At 45.1% G+C, this 12,127-nt stretch overlaps 1 protein-coding gene across 1 annotated transcript; it reads right to left on the reverse strand.

The window, feature by feature from the left end:
• Positions 1–1,774: 1,774 nt before the first annotated feature.
• Positions 1,775–7,049, reverse strand: skida1 (SKI/DACH domain containing 1). Its single transcript, XM_032503554.1, has one exon. It carries the CDS (start codon positions 7,012–7,014, stop codon positions 4,525–4,527), a length of 2,490 nt encoding a protein of 829 aa, XP_032359445.1. The 5' UTR covers positions 7,015–7,049; the 3' UTR covers positions 1,775–4,524.
• Between the last annotated feature and the right edge of the window lie 5,078 nt (positions 7,050–12,127).

A 12,127-nucleotide genomic window follows, 5' to 3' on the forward strand; every position in this document is an offset into this window, starting at 1 on the left:
ATATATATATATATATATATACACACACACACAACAAATTTTACAAATTCTCCCCTTGTTTTGTTTATGAATATTTACACCATAATATTATGAGCTTGTGAGTGACTTTGTGTGTGAAGGGGCGAGTGACAGGCCAATACTTTGCAGCTGAGAGATTAAACATACAAACGCCCTGACAGCTTTTATCGGTCTCCGTGTATGTCTCAAAGATCAATGCAAAGTGCTGATCCTAACGCAGCATGTGTCTGTCAGCATTACCCATAACTCCGTTTCCCAAACACGCAGTCAGCCACACATATAATTTTACACAATCGTGCACAAGCTTGGCTCTTTAGAAAACCTTTGTTTTTATTAACACCAAATTGTGTTAAGGCTTGTTTTGTTCTTTTTCACACATTATTTCTGTTGGTATTCTATAGAAGTTCCAGTCTACTGGTTCCCAATCCGCACTGGAATTTAACCCTGCAACGCCAGCAGTATAATGGCTCGTCTCTGCTCCCCGGATGGCCCCTCCAGGCTCCAGCAGCAGCAGCAGCAGCAGCAGCCCGGCTCCCCTTATCAACCTCGGGGCTCAGATTGATCGAAGAGCACAAGCTTCTTAGAAAAGTTGCATGGTCCTGCGCATACACAATATTGTGAACAGCCTTCGGGCGGCTTAAGCTGTATTCCTGTGCGTCAACACAAGTACCTATGGTTGTGAATTATTAGTTCCTTTTATTGTATTTTATCCACTATGGTATACTCTAGATGTGGCTATTGACGCTATATAGTTGCTGCAGGACTACTATTTAAATAAGTATAGGCCTGTTTGTCGAAGGGAAGATGTTCACACGTTGGCCATCTCTGCGCACAAGCTTCCTGCAAATGCATGCAAGCTACAATATTGTTTGTTTTAGGAGTTACGCGCGCGCGCGCGCAGCACCACACACACACACACACACACACACACCCACACACACACACACACCCACACACACACACACACACCACACAACACAACACACACACACACACACACACACACACACACACACACACGTTCAGCTTCCCTGCAGGAGTCTTGTTCAGGCCAGCCTTTTGGAGTTTCTCTCTGCTTCATCATGTATTAAAGGGAGTAGGCTTGCACCACCTCATGTGCAGTGGTTGGAAATGCTGCGTAAATGTCTGCGGTTTGCCTCTTGTAATTATTGCAGGCTCCGCAGGCCTACCACTTCTTCCGCCACACACCCCTGAAATACACCGGGGAAGGGATTCCCTCTCTGCTAGAAGAGTTCAACCAAACTGAAGATGCAGCCATGTTTGAGGGGTGTTTACCATCAGTCATCATTGCTTCTATTGTTAGTTTGAACTGCCCACAGTGTGGATCAGCACTAGTGTAGATCTATTTGGGGTCTATTCCCTTTTTTATCTGAAACCTTTTGGCCTCAGGACAAAACCCTGTGTGTAATTTAATTGAAAACATTTATGTCTAATTTCCCTAAACGCCTTTAAACATTTATAAAATTCCTAGTGTTACAGAATAAATTGAAAGGTTGAGGACATTTAATGGAAAAGTAGTGCAACATATATCCATGATGAAAAGCAGACGTGTTACCCAATATAAGATTAAAAAAGAAAAGGGAAACCCCAATTGAAAAAAATCACTTTACTTCTTTGTCATCATAACCTTGTCCTAATGCAAATCCCAGGCCCATTTCTCCATCATTAAATCGGTTAACCCCTCTCCAAAAAATAATAATTGTGCAACTCAAAAGAAAGAGAAAGAGTCTAATAATTACACTCAGTCGCGTTTAATGAATGCTTCATAATTAATAAAGAAAGGGAAAGTGCTTCAGAAATCCACCGTTCAAGTTTCCATTTCGAGTGCAGTTGTTCTATATATATTCACAACAACAAGATCAATGTACAAGATACCCCAGAAAAAGAAAAGAAAAAAAATCACAAAAATAAATATTCAGTTTCATATAAACAACCAGTGACTTCAAATTCCATGTCAAAAACCTGACCTCAAGTATTGTATTAAAAAAGAGAAGTGAATGAGTGAATGAGGAGGGCAGGGAAGTAAGGGAAGAGGAGGAGGAAGGGGGGAGGGGGAGGGGGGAGAGAGTGCACGCAGCCTCTAGCTGCTGCACGATGCAATTGTTTACATTGATAGCGTCACTGTCAGAGAGCTATTTGTCTTAACGGTGGAAAGACCCTCCCAACAGGCCATTACCACCATCTCTGTCCCTCAGCCGTGCATTGTGAGTCCTGCGTGAGAATAGGCTGGTGCGTCAGGGGGGCAAACCCGCTTTGGGCGCAAGCTATTCCTCTTCTTCCTGTGCCGTGCAGCCTATGCGGATTAAAGGTTGAAAGCTTCGCTCTTGCAGCAACTCCCCCTCTCAACCCTGTGCAACCCCCTCCGTTTTACTGCTGGCCTGCTCATATACCAGCTTGTGTCACGGCTGCAAAAATAGCCGGTTTACAGGCTGAGAATATGAGTTCAAGTTTGAATTGTCGCTCCAGCCTCAGAAATAAGGCCCACGGTGAGTTTGGGGCGTCATGGCCGTGGAGTGGCGATCTACCATATGTATCCACACTAGTTTAAGCGGAGTGAAACTCACTTTTTGTACATTTCTTACTCTTTTTACAATCGCCCATTAAATGGTTTCTACAATCATCTGAATGAATGCACCCTTTACTGTGCTTGTGAGGGTCTGACATCATTCACGGGCTTTGGGTTTGTTGTCATCTGGCTCGCTATAAGACGGGCCTCTCTTTGTCGCAGACAGAAAAGCCTGCCAATTAGTAGAGAGCGTCCTGCGCTGCCATTAACAACTTCTACGCATTTACTTAAAAATACCCACATGTAGGTTTATTTACTTTTGCTTAAAGGTGTGTACACTGAAGTCTATTGCTGAATTTCGGGAGTAGGCCTAAATGAAACAGGTCTGGGGTACTACATTCACTGGGCGGCCACATTCAAAGGCTACATTAAAAGATAATGGGATGGTGATGGAGGCTCCTTAACAAATAAAGAAAGCAATATCTTAAAAACTATTTTGGTTGTCCAATAATAGGAACTAATTGGAGATTATTTCCAGCACAGATCGAGACAATTGACTTCATCTAAAAATAGGATCATGAACAGCAGTACCTTCAGGGAAATTAGCGTATTATTAAATTATAGAAAATCAGAAAACCACCATGGCATGGTTAGGAACTCATATGGGTGAGTCCTAAATATTCAGATAGCAGTCAAATGAGTTTGGCCTTTGTGTCTACAACCAAATGTCGTTTTTTTTTTTTTTTGCAATCAGCATAGCTCAGACATCATTTCACAGGCTACAACCCTACAGCTGAAACAAGACCCCCAACAGTATCAAAGTGGGATGCATTTAAGCCTATCTATCGCTTGGGCTTTGTCGCATTGTTTCTGAGTGGCCAGAGTAGCTGGGAGGTGTTCCTCGCTGTTTTCCCCACTGTGACTCCTGAACCTCATACCACCCACAGCCAATCTTGGACATTGTTATTATGTCTATCTTTTACTTTTTTTTTTAACTTATGTTCGTGCTCTAAACGCAGATCCAGACTGCCCTTGGCACAGACATGGTCTGCAGGAGAAATCGGTGGCCAAGTGAACCAGGAGGGACATAACTCGAGTCTATCGTGGGACATGACGTGTTATGAAGCTCTCTGAGCCTTATTCTTTTTGATTGTCTGTACATAAGGCCTTTGTTGTGTCTGGGCCTGCGTCTGTGCACAATCCCACATTTGCAAACCAGGAAATACTCCTCAGAAATAAAAACAAGACTTGAAACTGTATCAAAAACACTCTAGAAAAAAACCCACGACCCCCAGAAAATCACTCCTGTCAATTCTAATAAAGGCTGAACTGTGAGCATGTATACAGATATAGGCTACATTAATAAACCAATTTTTTAATAATTTTCTAAAATTGAACACTTGGACCATTGAAAGAAAACACAGCTTTGATATATAAAATATACCAGGTGGCACAGAATGGGAAACCCTGATTTTCTTTTATTTACCAAGTCAATCTTGCTATCAGTCCCAGCTTAAGAGTAGGCTCTTCTCAATGAATCCTGACAATTCTTTTTTAACCCCCTTCCTCTTTCAGACAAAGCACAGCCCACTGAAACACTGCACCATACAATCCAACAGGTCAGCATAGAAAAGCGAAGACAAAATAATCAACAACAAAAAAGTCAAGTAAACACAATAACGAGAACCTTACATCGGCCTATTGCTTAGGATTGATAGCTTATTTCAAAGTTTTTAAGCATATAAATCCACGAGCGGTGTCTCACAATTCTGTGGGCGTTTTCGGAGGCTACAAGAGGGGGATCTTATGGGGTTTCCTCTTTCAAACTTCAAAACAAAGCGGAATGCAAACCCATTCACAGAAAATAATAATAAACGCCGATTAAGTTGCGTGCAATTTGGCCAGCTCGCTTTAAGACTACGATTAGGTTGGAAATGGACAAGGTGGGGGCTTTTGTTTTTTCTTGCTTATAAAACAGCTCAGCATTTCCTAGTTCTCTGAGCGTGTGGGGGAGGGAGAATCTGGCCGCCTGGCTGCCACCTCCACACGGGGTGGGACGGAGGGGGAGGCCCGGGGCCCCTCAGCGAGTTCAGGGAGTAAGCAGGGCACAAATCCCCGTCGCTGCCAACAACCAGAGAAGGCAGGGATGGGAAATTTGCCATCAGGTTGAAAGGCATTTTTGTAGGCGATGCTACGGTGCTGCGTTTGCGTCTGCTCGGTAAATCCACCGTGGATACTTCCTCGCAGCCCGAGGGGCGAGAAGAAGACGAAGAAGACGAAGAAGAAGAAGAGGCAGTCTTGTTGACCCTGGGCACGTTTTGTTTTGTTTGCGTCCTGGAAACTCGGGTTTTTTTTCTCCCCAGTACCGGAACCCTGCAGGTTTTGTTACTGTGCTCCCACTCCTCCATACATGGGCTGTTCTGGGTGCTCCTGTATTCCTGAGGACCAGACGGGGACCTGGGGGGCACATCAGGGCTCTTCTCTGTGGCTTTAATCCCGCTGTTGAAAAGATCCCCGTGTTTGATGGGATATTGCCCATTGCTGCTCTCTGTCTTATCTTCTTTACATTTGACTACAGTGGCCTGGCTCTGGTATTCATATTCATCACAGCTTTCTTCCACTTTAACTTTCACATTGTGGAGGTTGAAGGGTGGCGTCCTGGTTGTCCTGCCGCTGTCCGAGTGGGGGGCTGCGGTCACACAGAGCTCCTCTGGCTCGATCTTTATTTTTTTCAGTGGAGTGGGCGGTTTTAGGCTGCTGGCTTTCGCCTCCCTTTTGTCGGTACATTTGGGGAGCTTGGCTTCTTTGTCCTGGTCACACTGAGCGCTCAGCGCCGGGGGGCACTTGGTGGGATGCCCCGGTGTCCTGCGTGAGGGGTGAAAGGCCTTTTTCCGGTCGGGTCCCGGTGAATAAGGGGCCTGCTCGACCACACGGCCAGCCCTGTTTGGATCAGCCTCAAACGCTTTCCCCCTTTTCGACTCAGTGAAAAAGCTCTCCCCCATGACAGTTGAGTTAAATTTTGGTGGCTGTAAGGGTCCAAAGTCCTTTTTAGTTTCACTGCATATAAATTCACATTTCTGACGTTTCTCCTGTCTGTCCCCTGGCTGTGAAGCGGCAACATGGCCCAGTGTCCTGTGCTGTTTCTCAAGTTGATACTGGTTGTTGTAGTGAAACGTGGGCTGCAGGACCAAAGGTGCTTTACTAGTGTTGAGAGATTTGGCGAGAGAACCGACCCGGGCCCGTCTGAACCTGATGCTCTGGACCGAAACACGGCTTGAAACAGAGCTCGAGTCGGACTGAGAGGAGCTTTCCTCCTCGTCTGAGCTGACATCTGAACTCTCTGACTGCGTGTCATCTTCGTCCTCGCCCTCCTCTTCCTCCTCGGAGCTCCCGGAGTTGCTGGAGGTGGAGAGGCCAGACCCAAAGTCCGAGTCTGGGTACGCCCGGTCGGAGTAGGTGCTGGACTCGGTGTCGCTGCTGTAACTCTCCGGGAAACTCGGCTCGTGGTGGTGGTGGTGATGATGATGGTGATGCTGGTGGTGGTGGTGATGGTGAGGTCTGGGGTCAAGATAGAAATCCGGACCGATGTGAAAAGCACCAAAAGAAGTCCCGTGACCGCCGGGTGATTTGGGTTGTACGAGCAGCACCGGCGGGATGTGGTGGTGCGCGTGTCTGCTCCTGCTCCACGAGTGCCTCGCGCTGTCCCTGCCGCCGCCGCCCCCCTCGCGCCTCCTCTTCCTTTTGTGAAGTAGGTCGCCGGCTGAGCGCGAGAGCCTGGACTGAGCAGCTATGGCGGACTGAAGCCCCGCCGGCTGCCGGCTCACCGCGCTCCTGAAAAACGAGTGCCTTTGGCTCAAAGTAACACGATTCCCTGCTATTTTAGCGGTTTCATAGTTTTTAAAGTGTTTGTGACTGGGCTTAGTCACGGAACGGTGCTCCCGTCCGTTGGTTTTGTGGTAAAATTGAGGTAGTTTGGAGTCGGTAAGGCAAGGAGTCAGCTCTCTCTTCCTGCCTGTTTTGTTGTGAAGTGTGAGAGTCTCCGGGACACCGTGCAAACTAAACCAAACTTTTTCCTTCCACAGTTCGGCGTCCGCATGGAGGAGCCCCGGGGATGCTTCCTCATCCCCGGGGGAACACATTGCTTTCGCTTTCCTTTTGTTGGACTTTAACACCCGCTCCGTCTTGCAGGAGAAATACAGAGCCTCCACGTCCTCCCGCGATATGAGGGTGCATTTAGCGGCATGGAAAGCTATAGAGTTTATTGCTTTAAGCTTCCGCAGCTCCTCCAGGTCGCAGTGATGCTTTTTCACGTTCAGGTGGTCCATGCGCTTGTGCACCGTGGTCCGGGGGATGTTCTTCAGCAGGTCGGTGAAGACCTGAGACAAAGCAAACATTTGCTTGCCTTTGATGAGCAGGTATCCCAATCTCACCCCTTGCATTTCTTCAAAGCCACACTCCAGGTCTCCCATTTTTATGTTTCCGCTCCGATGTATTAATCCATGTAGTCACTCTCAGTATATTATGGATTTACCAATAAATGGCATGGGGGGAGGGAGGGGGGGGGAGCTCAAGGCATCCTGCTCATACCTTTAATCCATCCACACTGCTGCTGCGTCATGAACATGCAAACTTTGACATGCGGACTTAAATGGAGCTGCCGGTGGCTAATAGAGTGAATGATCTGACAGCATCCACTTGTCGCCTCTTGCCCCGGTCCGGCATGGTGGAGGAATGCGACGGATGCGTCCACCAAGCCGGGGCTGCTGCTACCTGCCTCTGCCGGCTCCACTCCCCTCTGGTCGGCAGCAGGACGAGGGGTAGGTGTACACCACTGCCTCAGCCACACGGATAAAATAGTGAGAAGAGAGAGAGTAAGAGAGAGAGAGAGAGAGAGAGAGAGAGAGAGGGAGGGAGGGAATAGTGAGGTTGGAGGGGAGGGAGAAAGAGAGAGAGTCAGAGAGAAACAGAAAAGAGCTAAAATGCAGCTGCTATTCTGGCTGCTGGTTGAGCCACAAATAAAATGACAGAGAGGGGAGGTGCGCCAGTCTGGAGACACCTTCATCAATTAATGCCCCTCGGAGTCGACGCCCATTGGACGCCGTTGACAGGTGATGCAATAAAAATGGATATTCCATCCCCACCCCCTCATACACCCACCATCACAGTAGTTTAAAATTGTACAAACAGACTCCGCTGTTAGAGTAAATAATGCAGTTATAAAAAGTTTTTATTTCAAAAGCTGCAAAAAGAGCTGATAAAAATACCCAATTCATGTAGTGCGGGTACAACCAGAATAGGTAGCCTGTGCCTGCAAAGTGTCATGATAAGACTGGGATGTATTGTGCTATTCCCTTTCGGTACACATCTGAATGTATGCAATAGTAGTCCTATGCAATCGATTGTGCAGGGAAAATGACTCCGCACTCCGGGTATTTTAGACGGGTTGATGTGCGTTAACGCAGCTTAAACAAACACATTTGCTTTTTACACTTGGAGAGCTGCTTTTCCACGTTTAGCCAGCTGCTCTGACCAAAGCTCAACTCATCTGCTTTTGTTGGCTCTAGCTTTTTGTCCATATGATTTTTTTCCTCGCTGGCTGACTGTAGACTGACCTAGACCTACTTATCCTACAATAGTTGTTCATACTGCGTAGGCATATATTCATTTGTCTGTCTATACCTTTATTACTTCCTCGGCATTTCCAATGTTTTATACCTTTCCCTTTACAGTGTGTGTGTGTGTGTGTGTGTGTGTGTATGTGTGTGTGTGTGTGTGTGTGTGTGTGTGAAATAATTTTTGGTGAATGAGCTGAAAAGCAGGTTGTAGCCCTGTTTATATATTATGTATTTGTGCAGGCAATTTATGTTTTTTATTTTTTTTAATGTTGGCTACATAACCCTCAAACTCGAAATTAGCGGAGTCATGCTAAACCGAGAAATCCCTGTTAAAGGGCAGCCTACTTTTCCTCCCGGTAAAACAATGTGAACAGTGATTGGACAGGCTAGAAGTGCAGAGTCAGGGTTGCTTTTCCCACACGATTTTTTAGACAATGAAGGTTGATGTTGCCATTAAACAATCCTGTTAATATCTCCCGTTAAGAATTTCAAATCTTGCAGCAACATCCTAATAAACATGTTAATAAACGGTTGTGTTAAAAATATTTATAATCAACAAGTAGCTTTTTATAATAGGGGAACAGGAACACACACGTCCGTGTTTGCTGGAAGGCTTCAAAGATTATTTGAACATTATTTTTATTTTTATTAACTCATGTTGTCTGGTGTCATGCATAATACTTCGTACACAACTTGTCTATAGGCACGTGCATATTGTATGTGCACACCGAGAACACCTTACCTAAACACAGACACACACACACACACACACACACACACACACACACACACACACACACAACACACACAGAGAAAGACACCGCACGGAACGTTCAAGCATACGACCCACATCACACAAGAAAGACGCACAATCTGAAAGACCACGCGCACTCTACACAGACACACACCACACACACACACACACACACACACACACACACACACACACACAATATATAGAAAGAGGAAAAGTAGGCTGAAGCCACCCCCCACACCGCTGTCCAAATAATGTGACTGTGTAGTATATTACAGACTAATTGTTTGAATTACCGGTAGGCCTTCATAAGGCTATTTGGAATGGCTATTGTGTTTCGCCCCTGAGCCATATTTTTTCAATACTCCCTACGTTATGTTCCGTCTTTGTTATAGGTCTACGTGAATCCCTTGTGGCCCGTTCCTCACGGGCATCGCTGTGCGCGATGGGGCCACATTCAAGACTGGGCATGCTCATTTCCACAATGTTAAGCCTATTTGCCTATTTAGATAGCATTCACTGTATGTTGAATAGCATCGATGTTACTGCGGTGTTACATCAAACAGCGTGTGTCATATATATATATATATATATTTTTTTTTTTTTCAGAGGAGCTAAAAAAACGTGTCCACAAAATCCACGCAATATTAGACTTTAAAGCATAATCAACGCGGTGGTCATGTACTTACAGAAAGGATCGTGCATACCAAATAAGATGAAGGAAAACAGTAAGTGCATGGGACTTGATGGAAACATGTAGGCTATTTCAGTGCCTGTAGCAACCACACACAAGTTTGCGCACGTAAATTTGGATGTTTAGGGTCATAGTGTTGCACCTTAAAATGTCACCCTATCGATTTTTTGTTGTGGACCCAAAATATTTCCTTTTTATAATTTAAGAGCTTACATTAAAGTGGCATATTGCAGGCAATTGTGCCATACAATCGTAGAGATAATTAAAAAGTTATATTTATAGTAGCCTCTAGTGTGAAAAAAAGTCTCCTTCCATTTATGAAGTGGGTTATGATTTACTCGATAAACCGCAGAAAGCTGTTACGCACCTCCCAAGTTGCAGTTTAAACACAATAAGAGATCACTGTTGTCCGTGTGCGCGCGAGCATCTGTACAGCTATTAGTGAATATGACTAGGCAATCACTTCACCAAAAGTACACTTCAGTTCAACTCCCATACACTCGTGGGTCATCTGACCTGCATGATCGTTGCTTTAACCAATAACCAGCACGTGGAGTTATTCTCGCAGCAAAACTCGCTTTTCACGTGCTGATTCTGTATGACAGCAGTAATGCACGGGGCATGCGGAGCTTCACGGATGCAGCAGAGTGAAGTGAAATGAGGGGCAGCTTGTTGAGGTCCGGATCCCCGGGGGAATAACTCAGATCCCAAAACCCCGGTGCAGCGGGCCAGGCCTGGGAGATGCGGGGAGGAACAGGCAGTCAAGGATTGTTTCATCCCACGTCATGACCACTGCATGGCTTTCCTTTTTTGGAACCTGAACCTGTTTTTTTGTTTTGTTTTGTTTTGACAAAATGCGTTTTGTTTTATTTAATCATATAGCCAAGGGTTCTCACTTGAATGTAGACGATTATAAGCAATGTCAACCAACTCTTCTTCTGACCTAAATTGGTCCACATCCAAACTGACCATTCACGTACGCTTTTCATAGAATAGCATTGTCCTAAAGGCCTAAACGAGGCTGCGCAACAATTATAGACAACTGTTAGACGTTAGTTAGGCTACTGCAAAGGGAATCAATCAGCAACAATTTCTCATTACGTTTCTTCACAGTGTTGTAAAAGAGCCTTATGTATTGATCCGTGCTGTTGATGTGAAACAGTAAAGGCTTTCAAACTTAAAAAAAAGATTTTTTAGATCTAATGAATGATTTACTGTCTGTTCAAGCGAACTGTCCATGTAACATATCCATATACTCATGAAACGCATCAAACAATTCCCATAACATGCCAAACTTTACAAAATACGATCAAACAAAATTCAAGGTTTAACCTGGTTGAAAAATAAATAATTAAAAGAATATAAAAAAAGTGATTCTACTGTCAGTATAAGGTTTCATTTGTAAAAACATCTGCGGTGAATTCCCTCTTATCAGTGCCTAGACAATGATACGTTGTTTATTTTAAATCAGGGCTTTCAGGTTATCCCAAGGTCCGAAAACAATAATATGTTTTAAAAATTAACCTACTGAATAAAAACCCATCTCGTATATATAGGCCTACATGTAGATATATGAGTATTTCCAATTAAGACCAGGGACTCTTTGTTATGCAGATTTGCGAGGCACCAGATGCCACACCGCCTGGATGGTGCACGGAACCGGAGTGGAGGAGACGAGAGCGAGTGGCCGAGAGAGAGACCTCAAACACGGGGGAGGTTTCCTACAACAACCCGCACTGTGTTACGGGGGAAATGCCTGAGACAACCAAATGTTGCATTTCAGGCATACTGGACATTAGGCGTATTCAGCCTTGATATGTGTTGTGGCATGGCCGGAGTTCCACCGCAGGGAACCAATAAAACTCACTTTAATTTGCAGGATATGTTTAGAGCAGGGACTTATTGAGTCAGTGCCATTGTAGGCGAACATATTCACGATAAGAACAAATACACATTATGAAACATGTAGGCTATGACTAAAACGTCTATTTACAATTTCAAGTATAACCACCGCATGTCGAATGTTCGCCTCTTGGCTGCTGCTTTGCCTACTTTATGTTTTCCTCTACTTCACGGGGAAAGACCGGCTTAATGGGGTGATAGACGGATTACGGTAAGGCTAGGCTACAGCCTACAAAGACATGCACATGGCCGTTTCTAGAATGTAAATACAAATGGACCCAGGCCTACTTGATTTCAGTTTAGGCTTGCAAAATACATTGGAAGCCCTTGGACGAAGTTTTAGTAGCCTATCTGCTCATTTACTTTTTTTTTGCCATACAGTCTTTCTGGTAGTCTATAGGCAAAGCTCCAAACGCTTCCACACTCGTCTAACCAAACGTGTTGATCCTGCAGCTCCAGGTCATTTGTTTTGCATCGAGTTTTATGGAGACACTTGGTCAAGGAGGCGCGGGCACTTGTAAGAGCATAGACTTTTTATGACACAAACCCACTGCCCCATGCCAAAACAATGAATTCCTCTCCACCCCCCACCACCCCGAGAGAATGTGATTTTACAT

Source organism: Etheostoma spectabile, chromosome 22 (assembly GCF_008692095.1).
Source record: "Etheostoma spectabile isolate EspeVRDwgs_2016 chromosome 22, UIUC_Espe_1.0, whole genome shotgun sequence".
In the NCBI taxonomy this organism is placed as follows: domain Eukaryota; kingdom Metazoa; phylum Chordata; class Actinopteri; order Perciformes; family Percidae; genus Etheostoma; species Etheostoma spectabile.